Source organism: Scyliorhinus torazame, chromosome 16 (assembly GCF_047496885.1).
Source record: "Scyliorhinus torazame isolate Kashiwa2021f chromosome 16, sScyTor2.1, whole genome shotgun sequence".
In the NCBI taxonomy this organism is placed as follows: domain Eukaryota; kingdom Metazoa; phylum Chordata; class Chondrichthyes; order Carcharhiniformes; family Scyliorhinidae; genus Scyliorhinus; species Scyliorhinus torazame.
This window is the reverse complement of record NC_092722.1, coordinates 97,443,339-97,463,910: the sequence shown is the minus strand read 5'-3', so window position 1 is coordinate 97,463,910 and position 20,572 is coordinate 97,443,339. Positions and strand designations below refer to the sequence as shown.

Sequence of the window (20,572 nt, the reverse complement as noted above, 5' to 3'; positions counted from 1 at the left end):
CAAAGAACAAAGAAATGTACAGCACAGGAACAGGCCCTTCGGCCCTCCAAGCCCGTGCCGACCATACTGCCCGACTAAACTACAATCTTCTACACTTCCTGGGTCCGTATCCTTCTATTCCCATCCTATTCATATATTTGTCAAGATGCCCCTTAAATGTCCCTATCGTCCCTGCTTCCACTACCTCCTCCGGTAGCGAGTTCCAGGTACCCACTACCCTCTGCGTAAAAAACTTGCCTCGTACATCTACTCTAAACCTTGCCCCTCTCACCTTAAACCTATGCCCCCTAGTAATTGACCCCTCTACCCTGGGGAAAAGCCTCTGACTATCCACTCTGTCTATGCCCCTCATAATTTTGTATACCTCTATCAGGTCGCCCCTCAACCTCCTTCGTTCCAGTGAGAACAAACCGAGTTTATTCAATCGCTCCTCATAGCTTATGCCCTCCATACCAGGCAACATTCTGGTAAATCTCTTCTGCACCCTCTCTAAAGCCTCCACATCCTTCTGGTAGTGTGGCGACCAGAATTGAACACTATACTCCAAGTGTGGCCTAACTAAGGTTCTATACAGCTGCAACATGACTTGCCAATTCTTATACTCAATGCCCCGGCCAATGAAGGCCAGCATGCCGTATGCCTTCTTGACTACCTTCTCCACCTGTGTTGCCCCTTTCAATGACCTGTGGACCTGTACTCCTAGATCTCTTTGACTTTCAATACTCTTGAGGGTTCTACCATTCACTGTATATTCCCTACCTGCATTAGACCTTCCAAAATGCATTACCTCACATTTGTCCGGATTAAACTCCATCTGCCATCTCTCCGCCCAAGTCTCCAGACAATCTAAATCCTGCTGTATCCTCAGACAGTCCTCATCGCTATCCGCAATTCCACCAACCTTTGTGTCGTCTGCAAACTTACTAATCAGACCAGTTACATTTTCCTCCAAATCATTTATATATACTACAAAGAGCAAAGGTCCCAGCACTGATCCCTGTGGAACACCACTGGTCACAGCCCTCCAATTAGAAAAGCATCCCTCCATTGCTACCCTCTGCCTTCTATGGCCTAGCCAGTTCTGTATCCACCTTGCCAGTTCACCCCTGATCCCGTGTGACTTCACCTTTTGTACTAGTCTACCATGAGGGACCTTGTCAAAGGCCTTACTGAAGTCCATATAGACAACATCTACTGCCCTACCTGCATCAATCATCTTAGTCACCTCCTCGAAAAACTCTATCAAGTTAGTGAGACACGACCTCCCCTTCACAAAACCGTGCTGCCTCTCACTAATACGTCCATTTGCTTCCAAATGGGAGTAGATCCTGTCTCTAAGAATTCTCTCCAGTAATTTCCCTACCACTGAAGTAAGGCTCACCGGCCTGTAGTTCCCGGGATTATCCTTGCTACCCTTCTTAAACAGAGGAACAACATTGGCTATTCTCCAGTCCTCCGGGACATCCCCTGAAGACAGCGAGGATCCAAAGATTTCTGTCAAGGCCTCAGCAATTTCCTCTCCAGCCTCCTTCAGTATTCTGGGGTAGATCCCATCAGGCCCTGGGGACTTATCTACCTTAATATTTTTTAAGACACCCAACACCTCGTCTTTTTGGATCACAATGTGACCCAGGCTATCTACACCCCCTTCTCCAGACTCTCCAGGTTTGTTAAATATTGTTTCCTTTTCATAAATCCATGGTGAGTTTGTTAATCCTACCATTATTTTCTAAGTCCTGTTATTGCATCCTTTATTATAGATTCTATCATTTTACCTACTATTGCTATCAGGCCAACACCTCTGTAGTTTTTCATTTCCTCTCTCTCCCTCCTTTCTTAAATAGTGGGGTTATATTTCCCACCTTTCAATCTGTAGAAACCCATTCCAAAGTCTACAGAATCTTGAAAAATGACTGTCGATGCATTTAGTATCTCTGCAGCTACCTCTTTTAACACTCTGGGATATAGATAATCTGGTCTAGGGGAATTTAAATGCCATTAATTTCTTTCATACTATCCAGAGTATGAATAGTTCACGGAGGAAGTGTTGTTTTTAATGGGCCGAAATCGAAGCTGGGCCAGTTAGACTAGAACAAAAGGTTGGTAGGAAAAGCTGTAGCTGAACAATGAGCTGCTTTCAAAACAGAAGTGATCCAGACAGAGTCAAGATATTTCCCTTAAAAGGGGAATGGAGGGCAAACAAATCAGAGCTCCCTGGATGAGCAAGGAAATAGAAATTAAGATAAAGAAGAAAAGGTGTACTCTTGACATGTGTCAGATAGAAAATACAATTGAGCACCAAGAGGAATACAGAAGGTTGCAAGGGGAGGCGAAAAAGCACATTAGAGAAGCGTAGATGAGAAAAGGCTGGCAGCCAACATTAAGGGGAATGGTAAAGTCTTCTGCTTGGGCCGATGAGGGACCTAAAAGGGAATTTACACATGTAGGCTGGGGGTGTGGTTGAGCCAATAAATGGATATTTTGCATCTATCTTTACCAAGGAGGTAGATGTTACCCAGAACATGGTGACAGTCGAGGAAATTATGTCCCTAGACAATGATGTTGTTGCCATTAAAGAGGCTTGGTTGAGGAGGGACAGGATTGGCAGCTAAACGTTCCAGGATTTAGATGTTTCAGGCGGGATAGAGGGAGGTGTAAAAGGGGTGGGGGAAGTTGTACTACTGGTTAAGAAGAATATCACAGCTGTACTGCAGGAGAACATCTCAGAGGGTTCATGCAGCGAGACAATATGGGGAGAGCTCTGGAATAGGAAAGGGTGCAAGCCACACTACAGTCCTCCCAACAGCCAGCGGGAGATAGAACGATGCATCCAGGAGGGCTTCTTGAAACAATATGTAGATAGTCCAACTAGGGAAGGGGCCGTACTGGATCTGGTATTGGGGAATGAGTCCGGCCAGGTGGTAGAAGTTTCAGTAGGGGAGCATTTCGGGTATAGTGACCAAATTCAGTAAGTTTTGTGGTACTGTTGGATAAAGATAAAAGTAGACCTCAGGTGAAGGTGCTAAATTGGGGGAAGGCTAATAATAACAATATTAGGCAGGAACTGAAGAATCTAGATTGGGGGCGGATGTGAGAGGATAAATCAACATCTGACATATGAGAGGCTTTCAAATGTCAGTTGATACGAATTCAGGACCTGCATGTTCCTGTGAGGAAGAAGGATAAGTATGGCAAGTTTAGAGAGCCTTTGATTACGAGCGATATTGTGAGCCTAGTCCAAAAGAAAAAGGAAGCATTTGTAAGGGCTGGAAGGCTGGAAACAGACAAAGGCTGTGAGGAATACAAGGAAGGAACTTAAGCAAGGAGTCAGGAGGGCTAAAAGGGGTAATGAAAAGTAATTGGCAAACAGATGAAGGAAAATCCCAAGGCTTTTTACACATATATAAAGAGGAAGAGGGGAGCCAGGGAAAGGTTGGCCCATTCATGAACAGAGGGGGAATTTATGCATGGAACCAGAGGAAATGGGCAAGGTACTGAACGAGTACTTTGTATCAGTATTCAGAAGGACTTGGTGGATGATGAGTCTGGGGAAGGGTGTGTAGCTAGTCTGGGTCACATTGAAATCAAAAAGGAGATGAAGTTGGACGTCTTTAAAAACATTAAGGTAAATAAGTCCTCAGGACGTGATGGGATCTATCGCAGAATAGTGAGGGAGGCAAGGGAGGAAATTGCTAGGGGCTTGACAGAAATCTTTGTATCCTCACTGGCTACAGGTGTGGTCCAAGAGGATTGGAGAATAGCTAATGTTGTTCCTTTCTTTAAGAATGGTAGCAAGAATAATCCAGGAAATTACAGGCTTACGTCAGTGGTCGGGAAGATATTGGAGGGGATTCTTCGAGACAGGATTTATTCCTATTTGGAAGCAATTGAACGTATCAGCAAGAGACAGCATGGTTTTGTGAAGGGGAGGTCGTTTCTCACTAACTTGATCGGGTTTTTGGCAAAGATGATTGATGAAGGATATAATCATAAACAAGTGGTCGGCACAACTTCGTGGGCCGAAGGGCTTGTACGGTGCTGTACTGTTCAATGTTCTAAGTTGGTAGAGTGGGCAGGTAGATGGCGATGACATTCAATGCAGAGAAGTCTGAGGTGATACAATCTTGTAGGAAGAACAAGGAAATACAATATAAAATAAGGGGTAAAATTCAAAAAGTGGTACAGGAGCAGAGAGACCTGGGTCTCTTAGATCATTGAAGGTGGCAAGAGAGGTGGAGAGAACAGTTATTAAAGCATATAATATTCTGGATATTAATAGGGGCATAGAGTATAAGAGCAAGGAGATAACGCTGAACTGATACATGACCTCAGTTGGAATATTGTGTATAGTTCTGGGTGCCACACTATAGGAAGGTTGTGAACACATTGTATAGAGTGCAGAAGAGGTTTACAAGAATGGTTCCCGGAATGAGAAAGTTCAGCTATGAGGTTAAATTGGAGAGGCTGGGGCTGTTCTACATGGGAGAGAAGACGACCGAGGAAGAGATTTGATAGGGATGCCTAAAATCATGAACGGGTTGGACAGAGTAGATAGGGAGCAACTGTAATCCTTTAAAAAGATTGAGAATGAGAGCCACAGAGTTAAAGTAATTTGCAAAAGAAGCAAATGTGATGTGAGAAAAAACTTATTCACACAAGTGGTTGGGGTCTGGAATGCACAGCCTGAAACTGTGTGGCAGCAGGTTCCAATGAGGCATTCAAGTGGGCATCAGAGGATTGCTTGAATAGAAACAATGTGTAGCAGTCCGGGAAAAGGCAGAGGAATGGCACTCGGACATAATGCTCGTTTGGAGAGCTTGTGCAGACATGGTGGGCCAGTTGGCCTCTTCTGCGTCGTAACAATACTGAGATTTTGGATAGTCAGAGGCTTTTCCCCAGGGTAGAGGGGTCAATTACTAGGGGGCATAGGTTTAAGGTGAGAGGGGCAAAGTTTAGAGTAGATGTACGAGGCAAGTTTTTTACGCAGAGGGTAGTGGGTGCCTGGAACTCACTACCGGAGGAGGTAGTGGAGGCAGGGACGATAGGGACATTTAAGGGGCATCTTGACAAATATATGAATAGGATGGGAATAGAAGGATACGGACCCAGGAAGTGTAGAAGATTGTAGTTTAGTCGGGCAGTATGGTCGGCACGGGCTTGGAGGGCCGAAGGGCCTGTTCCTGTGCTGTACATTTCTTTGTTCTTTGTTCTTTAGATTATAAATTCTCCTGGACTCGGCTTTTTACATTAATAAATAAGCTTTTACAGTCCTTTTTTTCCTCACTATTGTACTCTTATATTCTTTTTTAAATAATAACTTGATTTGAATTTTTTTCAATTAAGGGGCAATTAGCATGGCCAATCCACCTGCCCTGCACATTTTTGGGTTGTGTGGATGAGACCCACACAGACACGGGAAGAATGTGCAAACTTCATGTGGATAGTGTCCTGGGGCCGGGATCGAACCCGGGTCCTCGACGCCGTGAGGCAGCAGTGCTAACTACTGTGCGCAAGTGCTACAAGTTAGTGAATACTATCATATTCCAATGAATCTGAGAACTGGCCAAAATTGGGCAGAGTCGACATGCATTTATGAAAGAGAAATTATACTTGACAAAAGTAGTTCATTGAGATTATTACTAGTGGGGTACCATACAGATCAGTGCAAGGGCCACAACTGTTCACAATCCATACAAATTATTTGGATGTGGGGACCAATTGTAATATTTCCAATCTGATGACACTAATTTAGGCGGGAAAGTAAGTTGCAAGGAGACTTCAAACAGACATAGACAGGCAAAGTCAGCGTTTTTCAAACTTTTTTTTACTGGGACCCACTTTTGTCAACTGGTCGAACTTCGGGACCCACGCTGCGTTCACTTACCTTTAATGTGACATGTAAACCTGCTTGGTCCTCACCATATCAGTCTAATCAGATTTCATGCCTTGTAGCCTGCCTACCCAGCTTTGTTTCATTTCCTGCCGACAACCTTCTATTGAATTTCAGGCTTCTTGCCAACTCCTGCCAGCTAATCTTGAACTTAGTTTTGTCCTGCTTTTAATTGCGATTTTCGATTGTAAACATAATTATATGGAGCATGTTTTGGAGCTTGGCCAGAGATAGAGGTACAGCCAGCAGAAAGCATTTGGAACTTGGAAAGTGATAAAATAACATGATTGTTCCATCCGGCGCTGCTCACATTTCTAAGAAATGATTGATCTGTTATCACGGATGTTCGGGTTTGCTCTGCAGCTTCACGTAATACTTTCATTTTTAATTCCGTTGGGTTTTATACAGGCTGTAACATGAGGTAACACCACCAGTCGGGGCAGAATCGTTGACAATCTGTAGGGATTGCCCCTCGCTAGCTGGAATCCTGTCTATGATTTTTATGATTCCTCTCAAATATTTGTAAGATTAAAGCAGGCTCTTTTTTTTTGGGGGGGGGGGGGGAGGGGGGGTAATCATGCATTCCACTGATGTTTTAAAAATACATTTCAACAATATGAAACATTTTTGTGATATTTCATCACAGACATTCCTGTGTTGGACCAATCTGTCTCGATTGATTGGTTCTCGAAGAAACCCACAACAGACGTCACACTGGTCTGCTTTTAATTTCCTCATGGTCAGGTTTTGGAAATCGCCAATATGTTGGGACTGTAACCATGTGCAGGCAGGGGCTGCCATAGAAACAAGTGTCAACAGGTGTAGAGAAACTGATAATGTAACCATGTGCTTAAAATGGATCTGCCTGGTAAATTTCACCTAATGCTGCCGCTCTATTTGGAGTGTGTCTGTCGAAATAGGTTTGATGAATTTTTTCAGCATTAGTATCAATCGTGGCATATTTCTAATTGGTTCAATGTCGATATCCTTTAATTGTCATGAATACTATCAAGCTATGTGATGGGAACTCACTGGTGCACAACAGTGGTGACAATATTCAACATTTATTGGAATGCAACTGAAGGATACAAATCAAATCACGGCAGACAAAACATTAAAGTGGGGAAATAGCAAAATTGCGACCTTCTTGAGTGTGATTGAAGCAGCACGCTAACAGAATGCGCTACCCGATTGAGCTGCAGAGACAGCAACCGTTACTAAAACCAGAATAAAGCATGGGAAATTTATGATGGGTACATAGGAACAGTCTGGTCTCCTTCATTCCACAAACATCCATGTCATTGTGAATAACTATCCACCAGCCTTTGAATTCCAGCCATTTATTGGCGTTTCGGTTTCCAGATATTCCGATTGTCCTGAAGCAAATATTATGCTGATGTACAGTAACTAAAGAGAGGTCAGTTACTAATTTCAGTCAATTTCTCCAATCAGTTCAGAATAAATCTTTCAGAGCCTGAAAGATGGGACTGTCTCTGACAAGTCAGGTGTTCACACTTCATTGACATTTATTTCCTTTCCCCAAAGCTCTCAAGACTCAAAGCTGGAGACTATGTTTTCCGTGTTGTTCCGTTTCCATTTTACCCGCCCCAAATGGCAATATTTTACAAAACATTGTGCGCTCTTCCGCCTTGCCTAATAACTAGCTTTCGGAGCGCTGCTCCTTCCTCAGGTGAATGAAGAGGTATGTTCCAGAAACATGTATATATATATATATATATATATATATAGACAGATTCAAAGATGCCAGACAATGCTTGGAATGTGAGCATTAGCAGGTGATTAAATCTTTACAGATCCAGAGATGAGGTTAAAGAGGTGTGAATTGTGTCAAGCCAGGACAGTTGGTAGGATTTCGTAGGCCAGATGGTGGGGGATGAATGTAATGCGACATGAATCCCAGGTCCTGGTTGAGGCCGCACTCACGTGTGCGGAACTTGGCTATAAGTTTCTGCTTGGCAATTCTGCGTTGTCACGCGTCCTGAAGGCCGCCTTGGAGAACGCTTACCCGGAGATCAGAGGCTGAATGCCCTTGACTGCTGAAGTGTTCCCCGACTGGAAGGGAACATTCCTGCCTGGTGATTGTCGCGCAATGTCCGTTCATTCGTTGTCGCAGCGTCTGCATGGTCTCGCCAATGTACCATGCTTCGGGACATCCTTTCCTGCAGCGTATGAGGTAGACAACGTTAGCCGAGTCGCACAAGTATGTACCGCGTACCTGGTGGGTGGTGTTCCCACGTGTAATAGTGGTATCCATGTCGATGATCTGGCACGTCTTGCAGAGATTGCCATGGCAGGGTTGTGTGGTGTCGTGGTCACTGTTCTGAAGGCTGGGTAGCTTGCTGCAAACAATGGTTCGTTTGAGGTTGCGCGGTTGTTTGAAGGCAAGTAGTGGGGGTGTGGGGATGACCTTGGCAAGATATTCATCTTCATCGATGACGTGTTGAAGGCTGTGAAGAAGATGACGTAGCTTCTCCGCTCCCGGAAAGTACTGGACGACGAAGGGTATTCTGTCGGTTGTGTCCCATGTTTGTCTTCTGAGGAGGTCGGTGCGGTTTTTTGCTGTGGCGCGTTGGAACTGTCGATCGATGAGTCGAGCGCCATATCCCGTTCGTACGAGGGCATCCTTCAACGTCTGTAGATGTCCGTTACGCTCCTCCTCATCCGAGCAGATCCTGTGTATACGGAGAGCTTGTCCATAGGGGATGGCTTCTTTAATGTGTTTAGGGTGGAAGCTGGAGAAGTGGAGGATTGTGAGGTTATCCGTGAGCTTGCGGTAAAGCGAAGTGCTGAGGTGACCGTCCTTGATGGAGACGAGTGTGTCCAAGAATGCAACTCAAAAATCAGACAACGCAGAATCGCCAAGCAGAAACTTATAGCCAAGATCCGCACACATGAGTGCGGCCTCAACCGGGACCTGGGATTCATGTCGCATTACATTCATCCCCCACCATCTGGCCTGCGAAATCCTACCAACTGTCCTGTCTTGACACAATTCACACTTCTTTAACCTGGGGTTACCTCATCTCTGGATCTGTAAAGATTTAATCACCTGCTAATGCTCGAATTCCAAGCATTGTCTGGCACCTTTGAATCTGTCTTTCTACATGTTTCTGGAACATACCTCTTCATTCACCTGAGGAAGGAGCAGCGCTCCGAAAGCTAGTGACATCGAAACAAACCTGTTGGACTTTAACCTGGTGTTGTAAGACTTCTTACTGTGCTCACCCCAGTCCAACGCCGGCATCTCCACATCATGCCTTGCCTAATGTCCAGGGATGTGGGACATTTGTTAAGCAGAGAGCATATGGCTGTGATTGTTCCCTTCACATTTTCCCTATGTTCCTAGTGGAGGAATAGTCAATTAATCCAGCAGTTACTTGTTGAAAAGTCAGTGACTTGAACAGATTTCTGGCCCATTCCCCTCAATATGGCCACTGCTTAACATTACAAATTGCTTAAAAATTATAATGTGCTTCATCAGGGAATTATTATAAATGCAGAGTAGCTGTGGTTGGAACAGCCTTGCATATTAATACTCCAGAATTGTCTTGGTGGAAATTTACATTGTGCTTTCATGAAAAAAAGTGCCGATCCAACATTTTGTTTTAAAATGGTGTGAAAGCCGGAATTGCCATGTTATCTGCCAGGCAAGTGCTGGCAGAAGTAGCAGACAGTAGTGGACTCGCCAACATGAAGGGCATTCAAATAGTCATTGGATAGTCATATGGACGATAAGGGAATAGTGTAGATGGGCTTTAGAGTGGTTCCACAGGTCAGCGCAACATCGAGGGCCGAAGGGCCTGTACTGCGCTGTAATGTTCTATGTTCTAATATTGCTCTATCAGAAATGAAGCGCAGGAGGGAACAAAATCCTGATACTAAGAATACAAAATCAATCCATTGCAAAGCGATTCCAGACCGGGTAGGAACATCGCAACCCTTAGCTCCGCGACCCTTCTTATACCATCCCACGACCCACCCGCGACCCACACTTTGAAAAACCCTGTGCTAAGTGAGTGGGCAGATTGAATATAATTTGAATAAGTGTGAAATTATCCACTTTGGTGGAAAAAATACAATGGGCGGGATTTTCCGTTGCCTGACGCTAAAATTGGGAACGGCGAACGGGTAAAGAATCTCCCCCCGACGCCGAAATCATGGCAGACGCAAGTTTGACGTTGGGTCGCGATGCTCCACCCCCTACAAATCGAGACGCGCGCTGCGCACAGTCGCAAACCCGTTTGAGTATCATTAGAGGGCCCACCCATAATGCTCCGTCTCTGATGGCGCGGACCACCTGTGGTCTCAGCATTCGTGAGCCTGGCGTGGTGGTTGCGTAGAGAGAGAGCGAGAGTGTGCGGACACTGTCCAGCACCTCCACACTATGCCAAGAGCCATGCCGCTGGCTGGGGGGTTGATGGGTAGGGGTGGACGGGTATGCGGTCCAGCACAACTGGCGCCATCGGTGAGTGTGTGGGGGGGTGCAGGCGTACGCATGGCTGCAGCTTATCAGACCTGCGCATGTCCAGCACAGACCCTGAGATTCACCAACCGTTTTTCACGCGTTCCACGGGTCTTTCACGTGGCATCGGTGCTAGCCCCTCACCGGTCGCAGAATCAGTGTGGGTGTGGCGCCAAATTTTTCATCATGGAACACCACTTAGTACTTAGGAAAGGAGAATCCAGCTCAATATTTCTTAAATTGTGAGAGTTTGGCAGGTGGTGTCCAAAAGGATCTGGGTGTTCATGAGTCACTAGAAGCTAGCAGTCAATAGGAAGGCAAATGGTATGTTGGCCTTAATCGCAAGTGGATTTGAGTACAGAGGCAAATATGTCTTGCTGCAATTGTGTAGAGCCTTGGTGGGACCACCCCTGGAGGATTGTGTAGTTTCTGTCTCGTTATCTAGTGAAGGGTATATTTGTCATACAGAGAGTGCAACAGAGGTTCATCAGACTAACTTTGGGATTGCTTTATGAGAGATTGGGGAAATTGGACCTGTATTCTCTAGAGATTCTAAGATTGCGAGGTTATGAAAAGTTATCTAATTGAAACTCACATTTCTACAGGGCGTGCCAGGATGAATGTGGATAAGATGTTTCTGGTGAGTGTAGAACCAGGTGTCAGTCTTAGATGGGGATGAATTTCTACACTCAGATGGTGGTGAACCTTTGGAATTCTCTAACCCAGAGCACTGTGGAAGCTCAATCATTGAGAGGTTCATGTCAGAAGTCGATAGATTTCTGGAGACTTAAAACATCAAGAAATAGTGTGGGATGTGGCATTGAAGTAGACAATCAGCAACTACCTAACTGAATGTTATTGCAGGCTTGACTTGCTGAGTGGCCTATTCCTGTTCGAATTTCCCACCTTCATCTCGCCTCTCCCTCCCATAATTCCTGGTGGCCCTCACTCTTTCTGCCCTCACCTCCATCCATGTTATCCCTCTCCATCATCCTCTATTCTTTCCACCCTTTGTCTCTTCTTCCCATCTCACTGTTCTCAGTCCGTCTCCCGGTCCTCCTCTTTTTTGCCCTCGACTATCCCATCAATGCTTCTCTCCCTTCCATCTCCTCTCTTCTCACTTTTCTTTACATTACCCCATTCATAGTCCTTTTCTTATCTTCTGCCTTCCTCCTTTTTCTCCACTCTGTTCCCTGTCTCCTTGCTCTGTACTTTGTTCCCTCCTTTTTATCTTCCTGTTCTCCTTCCGTCTCCCATTGAATAGCAAAGATACATTTTTGTAGCTAGTTAGAAATTACATTATAGAACAGCAAGGCATACCTTATTCCATATACAGCATGAGTAAGGTACACCACAAGCAAGTGGTCCAGTTGCACGCCCTTTACAATTATGGTACATGTTCATTGACCAGTCTGTGAAATCCTCTGCACCGCAGCATTTAAACTATAGACAGAAACAGATCAAGTCACAACTCCGATTAGTTAATTGTACCATTTAGAAGAAAAACAGTGTGGCATACATAATATAGATACAAAATATCAAGAGTCATAGAGGCCTACAGCACAGAAAAGGTTCTTCGGCCCTTCGCACCTATGCCGGTCAAAACAACCATCCAAGTATTCTACTAGGGCGGCACAGTGGTTAACACTGCTGCCTCACACTGCCAGGGACCCGGGTTCGATTTACCCGGGAGACTGACTGTGGAGTTTGTATGCTCTCCCCATGTCTGCATGGATTTCCTCTGACCGTCCAAAGATGTGCAGGTTAGATGAATTGGCCATGCTAAATTGACCCTTAGTGTCCAAAAGGTTAGGTGGGGTTATGCAGATAGGGCGGGAGTGGGCCTGGGTTGGGTGATTTTTCAGAAGGTTGGTGCAGACTCGATGAGCTAAATGGCCTCCTTCTGCACTGTAGGGATTTTATGGGTTCTAATCCCATTTTCCAGCACTTGGCCTTGTATGCCTTGGCATCGCAAGAGCACATCTAAATACTTCTTAAATGTTATGAGGGTCTCTGCCTCCACCACCCTTTCAGGCAGTGAGTTCCAGATTCCCACTACCCTCTGGGCAAAAGGTTTTCCCTCAGTCCCTCTAAGCCTCCTGCCGCTTACCTTAAATCTAATGCTCCTGGTCATTGATCCCTCCACTAAGGGGAATGGCTTCTTCTTATCTACTCTGTGTACGTCCCTCATTCTTTTTATTCAATACATATATTCGTTATAGTTTATCATACATTATAGAACCATGGAACAGATAGACCACAGGAGTTAATCGTGTGATCTTTTGTGCCCATATCCACGCTCTGCAAGAGCAACTCATCAATAAAAATGTTACAATCTCCTTGAGGGAACCATACATAAAAATAACTAAATTTACTGAAAGACCCCCAAATGAAGTAATTACCAACAAAATGTAACTTTTTGTAACTTTTAGTTTAACATGAATTAGAATCAACATGAATTAAAAATGAAACGATAGCACCATTACACGTGAGAATACCACCCACCAGGTACGTACTCGTGCAACTCGGCCAACGTTGTGTACGTACTCGTGCAACTCGGCCAACGTTGTCTACCTCATACGCTGCAGGAAAGGATGTCCCGAAGCATGGTACATTGGCGAGACCATGCAGACGCTGCGACAACGGATGAACGGACATCGCACGACAATCGCCAGGCAGGAATGTTCCCTGCCAGTCGGGGAACACTTCAGCAGTCAAGGGCATTCAGCCTCTGATCTTCAGGTAAGCATTCTCCAAGGCAGCTTTCAGGATGCGCGTTAACGCAGAATCGCCGAGCAGAAACTTAGAGCCAAGTTCCGCACACATGAGTACGGCCTCAACCGGGACCTTGGATTCATCTCGGATTCATTCACCCCCCACCATCTGGCCTGGACTTGCAAAATCCAACCAAGTGCCCTGGCTTGAGACAATTCACACCTCTTGAAACTCTCTGGCTCTGTAAAGACTTAATTACCTGCAAAGACTCACATTCAAAGTATCATCTTGCATCTTTGACTTTGTCTACATGTGTGTTTCTGGAACCTACCTCTTCATTCATCTGAGGAAGGAGCAGGACTCCAAAAGCTAGTGATTCGAAACAAAACTGTTGGACTTTAACCTCGTGTAAGACTTCTAAAAATGAATTAACAGGCAATTGATACTTTGAATTTATTCAATGTCACTTTAAATGGTGATAGATACAACAAAGGTACGGATCACGTGGCATCATGCAGCTCCAAAGTTCTCTAACTTGGCCTCTGGTATGTGCAATCTTTCATTTGTCCATTCAATTCATTTAACCCTAGAGTCACATTCACATGTAGCCATGTTGCATCTGAGGACCCCGAGACGGTCATTATCTGAATGGTACACTTTCTTAGCTAGGTTCACAACAGTCTTGATGGCACAGAGACCCAGAGACTCCTTAATTTCAGCCCTTTAATAAACCCTGCCCAAGGAGGGAACAGACCACAGGACCCAGCCCAACCTGACTCAGGAAGCCCCTGCCCATGACCCAGGACCCCCAAAATGGCAGAGACCCCGCACGAGGACCTGCGCTGCAAGGTGCCCGCAAAACGCCGGGACCCATCCGGATTGCAAATATGCGCCCCAGCAACCCCTCTACCTCAACCAGCGGCTGGGACCCTGCCAGACGCGACTCCAGAAACGTAACCGGTGCCCTGGTCCCTGCCAGCGCCCTGGTCCCCGTCAGCGCCCTGGACGCCGCCAGACACAACCACCTCCCTTCCACAAGGTCAGACTTCTCTCATCGGATCCCAGGACCATCCAGTCGCAGTCGTCGACCGAGAAGCGAGGGAAACGCGGTGGTCTGCAGGTTAGTTTAAAACAACGCAGTTTCAAGACCCCTCTCCCCAGCATACTCCTGGCAAATGTCCAAACGATCGAAAACAAGCTGCATGAACTTAACGCTAGACTTACCTCTCAGAGGGAAGTAAGAGACTGCTGTGTGCTCTGTTTCACAGAGGCATGGCTCACTCCCGCTTCACTGTGCCATACAACCTGAAGGCTTCTCAATTCACCGGGCGGACCGCACCACGACATCAGGCAAAGCGAAGGGTGGAGGGGTTTGCTTTCTCATCAACCCTTCCTGGTGCTTGGATATGGCGACCCTGGCGACATACTGCTCCCCGGGCCTGGAATACCTGACCGTGAAGTGCCGCATCAGCCATTGTCACAGCGGTCTACATCCCACCCCAGGCAGAAGTGAGGAAGGCGCTGGACAAACTGTACACAGTTATAAACAACTATGAAACAAACACCCGGAGGCCTTGTTCATCGTGGCCGGAGACTTCAACAAGGCCAACCTCAAGAGTGTACTGCCAAAATCCACCAGCAGATCTCCTGTCCCACCAGGGGCGACAACACTCTTGACCACTGCTACTCAAAAATCAAGGGCGCCGACCGTTCCAACCCCCGACCCACTTTGGGAAATCAGATCCTAAGATGATGCTCCTTCTCCCGGCATACAAGCAGAAACTCAAGAGGGAGAATCCAGCTAAGAAGGTCGTGCAGTGCTGGTCCGAGGAAACAGAAGAGCTCTTACATGACTGCTCAGAGACATTGGACTGGTCCATATTTAAGAACTCAGCGACCAACTTAAATGAGTATGCCACCACCGTCATAGACTTCATCAGCAAATGTGTGGACGACTGCGTGCCAAAGAAAGCAGTACGTACATTCACAAACCGGAAACCATGGCTCAATCGCGAGATTGACTCCCTACTGAAGGACAAGTCTGAGACGTTCAAGTCAGACGACCTTGACCTATACAAGAAATCCAGGTACGACCTCCGCAAAGCCATTCGAGATGCCAAGAGAGAATATCAAACAAAGCTGTAGTCACAGACAAACTCTTGGCGGTTGTAGCAAGGACTAAACAACATAACGGGCTAAAAAGCGAAGCCGAGCAGTATCTCCAGCAGCAGCGCACCCCTCCCCGATGAACTCAATGCATTCTATGTCGAGTGCCCCAGCATCCCATAACTCACCCATACCCACCATCACAGCTTCCAAAGTCAGATCGGCCTTCCTGAAAGTGAACTTCGGAAGGCGACGGGCCCGGACGGGATCCCTGGTCGTGCACTCAGAGCCTGCGCGGACCAGCTGGCAGAGGTGTTCGCGGAAATCTTTAACCTGTCCCTACTCCACTCCGAGGTCCCCACCTGCTTTAAGAAGACCACCATCATACCGGTGCCAAAGAAGAGCCAGGCAACGTGCCTCAATGACTACCGTCCGGTGGCCCTGACTTCAGTGCATCACCTCCATACTCCTAGAGCGCCTTGAACGCATGCAATTTGCATGCCGCCGCAACCGGTCCACAGCAGATGCCATTTCCCTGGCCCTACACTCATCCCTAGAGTATCTCGACAACGAGGACTCCTATATCAGACTCCTGTGTGTTGACTACAGCTTCGCCTTCAACACCATGATCCCAGCCAAGCTCATATCAAATCTCCAAAACCTAGGACTTGGCTCCTCGCTCTGCAACCGGATCCTCGACTTTCTGACCCAGAGACCACAATCAGTAAGAATGAACAACAACACCTCCTCCACAATAGTCCTCGTAAGGCTGCGTACTTAGCCTGCTACTCTTCTCCCTGTACACACAGCGTGGCAAAATTTGGTTCCAACCCAATATACAAGTTTGCTGACAATATGACCATCGTGGGCCAGGTCACGAATAACGAAGAGTCAGAATACAGGAGGGAGATAGAGAACCTAGTGGAATGGTGCAGCGACAACAATCTCTCCCTCAATGCCAGCAAAACTAAAGAGCTGGTCATTGACTTCAGGAAGAAAAGTACTGTACACACTCCTGTCAGCATCAATGGGGCCGATGTGGAGATGGTTAGCAGTTCAAATTCCTAGAACAATAAAGAACAAAGAAATGTACAGCACAGGAACAGGCCCTTCGGCCCTCCAAGCCTGTGCCGACCATGCTGCCCGACTAAACTACAATCTTCTACACTTCCTGGGTCTGTATCCCTCTATTCCCATCCTATTCATGTATTTGTCAAGATGCCCCTTAAATGTCATTATCGTCCCTGCTTCCACCACCTCCTCCGGTAGCGAGTTCCAGGCACCCACTGCCCTCTGCGTAAAAAACTTGCCTCGTACATCTACTCTAAACCTTGCCCCTCTCACCTTAAACCTATGCCCCCTATACCCTGGGGAAAAGCCTCTGACTATCCACTCTGTCTATGCCCCTCATAATTTTGTAGACCTCTATCAGGTCGCCCCTCAACCTCCTTCGTTCCAGTTAGAAGAAACCAAGTTTATTCAATCGCTCCTCATAGCTAATGCCCTCCATACCAGGCAACATTCTGGTAAATCTCTTCTGCACCCTCTCTAAAGCTACCTTCTGGTAGTGTGGCGACCAGAATTGAACACTATTCTCCAAGTGTGGCCTAACTAAGGTTCATGGGGTACACATCTCCAAAAATCTGTCCTGGTCCACCCACGTCGACTCTACCACCAAGAAAGCACAACAGCGCTTATACTTCCTCAGGAAACTAAGGACATTCGGCATGTCCACATGAACTCTTGCCAACGTTTACAGATGCACCATAGAAAGCATCCTATCTGGCTGCATCACAGCCTGGTATGGCAACTGCTCGGCCCAGGACCACAAGTAACTTCAGAGACTTGTGAACACAGCCCAGATAATCACACGAACCTGCCTCCCATCCATTGACTCCATCTACACATCCCGCTGCCTGGGGGAAGCGAGCAGCATAATCAAAGACCCCTCCCACCCGGCTTTCTCACTCTGAGGGAGATACAGAAGTCTGAGAACACGCATGGACAGACTCAAAAACAGCTTCTTCCCCGCTGTTACCAAACTCCTAAATGACCCTCTTATGCACTGACCTCATTAACACTACACCCCTGTATACTTCATCCGATGCCGGTGCTTATGTAGTTACATTGTATATCTTGTGTTGCCCTATTATGTATTTTCGTTTATTCTCTTTTCTTCCCATGTACTTAATGATCTGTTGAGCTGCTCGCAGAATAATACTTTTCACTGTACCTCGGTACACGTGACAATAAACAAATCCAATCCTATCCAATCCAAATGTGGAACATTTCCCAGACTTGGTGCGCCACCTCTCCTCCAAGGCTGCCATCAACCCAAAGATCCAACATGATATCCAATTTGCAAGCGCCTGCTTTGGACGCCGAAGGATGAGAGTCTTTGACAACTGCGACACCAAGATCCTTGTCTATAAGGCCAACTCTTCTATATGGTTCAGAAACTTGGATTATGTAGAGTCACCATCTCAAGGCCCTGGAGGTACCATCAACACTGTCCAAGACAGATTCTCCGCATCAGCTTGGAAGACAGGTAAACTAACATCAGTGCCCTTGAAGGAGCCAAGAGCACCAACATAAAGGCCATGATCATCCAAAACTAACTCCGCTGCACCGGCCATGTGCTTAGTATATCAAGAGTCCTGGCTGCCAAAGCAAATATTCTTTGTAAACAAGAGGAGGTGCTTCAAAGGCACCCTGAAGGCTTACCTCAAGAAATGCAACATTGACTTCAACGCCTGGGAAACCCTTGCTCAGAAGAGACCTACTTGGAGGAACCTCCTAATTGAAGGGACACAATTGATTGAGGACACCCAATAGCAAGAGGAGGCCTGGAAAATAAGCCTGAGAAAGAAACACCAGCGATTTAGAGCCCAAGGATGATTCCACCTCCCAGAAGTGTGTGGTCAAAGATGTGGCTCGAGGTTAGGGCTCATCCCAGCCATGCAATAACACACAGAACCCATGACCAGTATCACGGAGTGTCAGAGGTGGACACTCATACTCGTTAGCGAGTGATCATCGAAGAAGGAGAAGATTACACTTTACTCTACCTTCTTGCTCCCACATTTGTACACTTGGCATGACAAATGGAACACTGGGTGTGTGAGCGAGCTGTAAGAATGAATAACGTCAATAAACTCTCTCGATAAACAAAACCACGATAGGGGCAGCACGGTAGCATTGTGAATAGCACAATTGCTTCACAGCTCCAGAGTCCCAGGTTCGATTCCGGCTTGGGTCTCTATCTGTGCGGAGTCTGCAGATCCTCCCCGTGTGCGCGTGGGTTTCCTCCGGGTGCTCCGGTTTCCTCCCACAGTCCAAAGATGTGCAGGTTAGGTGGATTGGCCATGATAAATTGCCCTTAGTGTCCAAAATTGCCCTTAGTGTTGGGTGGGGTTGACCTTCGCTAGGGTGCCCTTTCCAAGAGCCGGTGCAGACTCGATGGGCCGAATGGCCTCCTTCTGCACTGTAAATTCTATCTATGATAAAACCTCGGTCTCAATTTTTCGTTTCACCAACCAGCTTGGATCCTCATGAACACTTTTGACTTCACACCATGCAGTCATAGCTCTCTGATCGTGGGTGGATAATGTCACACTAGTGGCATTTGGAAAGGGTGTAGACAAAGATAAGATGAATCACCAGTTTGAAGCAGCTACCTAGATAGCTGGGTCATTATATTTTAAAGAAATGCAAACCCAAGGTAATTTGTGATTCTGACCAATTTTTTAACTGAACATGTCAGGGAGGATGAGGAAAAGCTATGTAATGGCAGAACCAGATTACATATGAGATTTTTCTTTCCCCCAAGAATAGCAAATGGTTCAACCTGGTCTTTGACATTGATGAATCTGGTATTATCTGGGTCAAACGCATCTGAACAGTACCCTAAAATTAACTTAATCTTCACCCCTAGCCCCTGATGGAATATTGCTGTCGAACATACTATTTACTGAACACACTGCAAAGACCAGCCCAAGTTCACTGACAAGCATTCAGTGCAACATTCATCATTGAGTTGGGCAAGAGCAGTAATTTCTTGAAAACATCTTCTTCCCAATCCCCACTTGAACACAGTTTGTTTCATGGGTTATCATCCTGCAATTTCCTTCTCTCCTTAGTGCTATTGTGAATGTTACATTATTCTAAAGATTGCAGTGGTTCAAGGAATGGGCCACCATCACATGACAATCAGTAATGAGCAACAAACCCCGTATCCTCAGGCTGTGACCCCTGGTTCTGGACATACCCATCATCGAGAACATCCTTCCTGCATCTATCCTGTTAGAATTTTGTAGGTTTCTAGGAGATCTCCCCCTCATTCTTCTGAACTCCAACGATTACAATCCTAACCTAGTCAATCTCTCCTCATACGTCAGTCCTGCCATCCCAGGAATTAGTCTGGTATACCTCGCTGCGTTCCCTCCAGCAAGAACATCCTTCCTCAGATAAGGAGACGAAAACTGAACACAATCTTCCAGGTGTGGCCTCACCAAGGCTCTAAATAATTGTAGCAAGACATCGTTGCTCCTGTCCTTGAATCCTCTTGCTATGAAGGACAACATACCATTTGTCATCTTTACCATCTGTTGTACCTACATGCTTACCTTCAGTTACTGGTGTATGAGGACACCCAGGTCTCATTACATATTTCCCTCTCCCTAATTTATGGCCATTCAGATAATAACCTGCCTTCTTGTTTTCCCGCCAAAGTTGATAACCTCGCATTTGTCCAAATTATACTGCATCTGCCATTCATTTGCCGACTCACTAAACTTGTACAAATCACACTGAAGGATCTCTGCATCCTGCTCACAGCTCACCCAACTTGGAGTCATCTGAAAATCTGCAGACATTACGATGTTATTCTCTAAGTCTGAATAAAGATTTTAGACTTCCAGTTAACACAAATACTTTATTCAATGGGTAGGTTCTGTTTCCAGAGATTAACTAGATATAATACAGTCAAGAGGTATGACCAGTGAAGCTAAGGTAAACTGCCTATGCTGAGCTGTCTCTGTCTGCTGCTGCTCACTAGCCCTGTGCTTCTGAAAGAGGCGGATCCTCCCTTGGTCTGGACCCTTTATACCCGTCTCTGATGCTGCCCTCTCGTGATGCTGTGGCTGTTACATCTGTCTGTAGTCCCTGGTGTTTGTGCAGATGTATGTACAGATGTACAGATCACTACATACTCCCCTTTTATTTGACCTGTTTTCTAGACTGGCCTCAAGAGAACTGTACATAACAAGTGGTGAGAATATGCAAATCTGCGCACTGTGAAATTGATAAAAGTAATACAGAAACAATTAACTGTGTTGCGAGTCCATTGTGAGAAATGTCCATATTCATCTTGTGCGTGT

At 46.1% G+C, this 20,572-nt stretch overlaps 1 protein-coding gene across 2 annotated transcripts in view; it reads right to left on the bottom strand.

The window, feature by feature from the left end:
- tspan15 (tetraspanin 15) overlaps window positions 1-20,572 on the bottom strand; it is a 240,636-nt gene that overhangs the window by 97,105 nt on the left and 122,959 nt on the right. The window contains exon 5 of one of the 2 annotated variants that reach the window (XM_072478768.1): window positions 11,694-11,816. The exons of the other annotated variant lie outside the window; for it this stretch is intronic. Within the exon in view, the coding sequence (XP_072334869.1) occupies window positions 11,694-11,816 (123 nt within the window). The remainder of the gene's footprint in view (window positions 1-11,693; window positions 11,817-20,572) is intronic. 2 annotated transcript variants of the gene reach the window in all.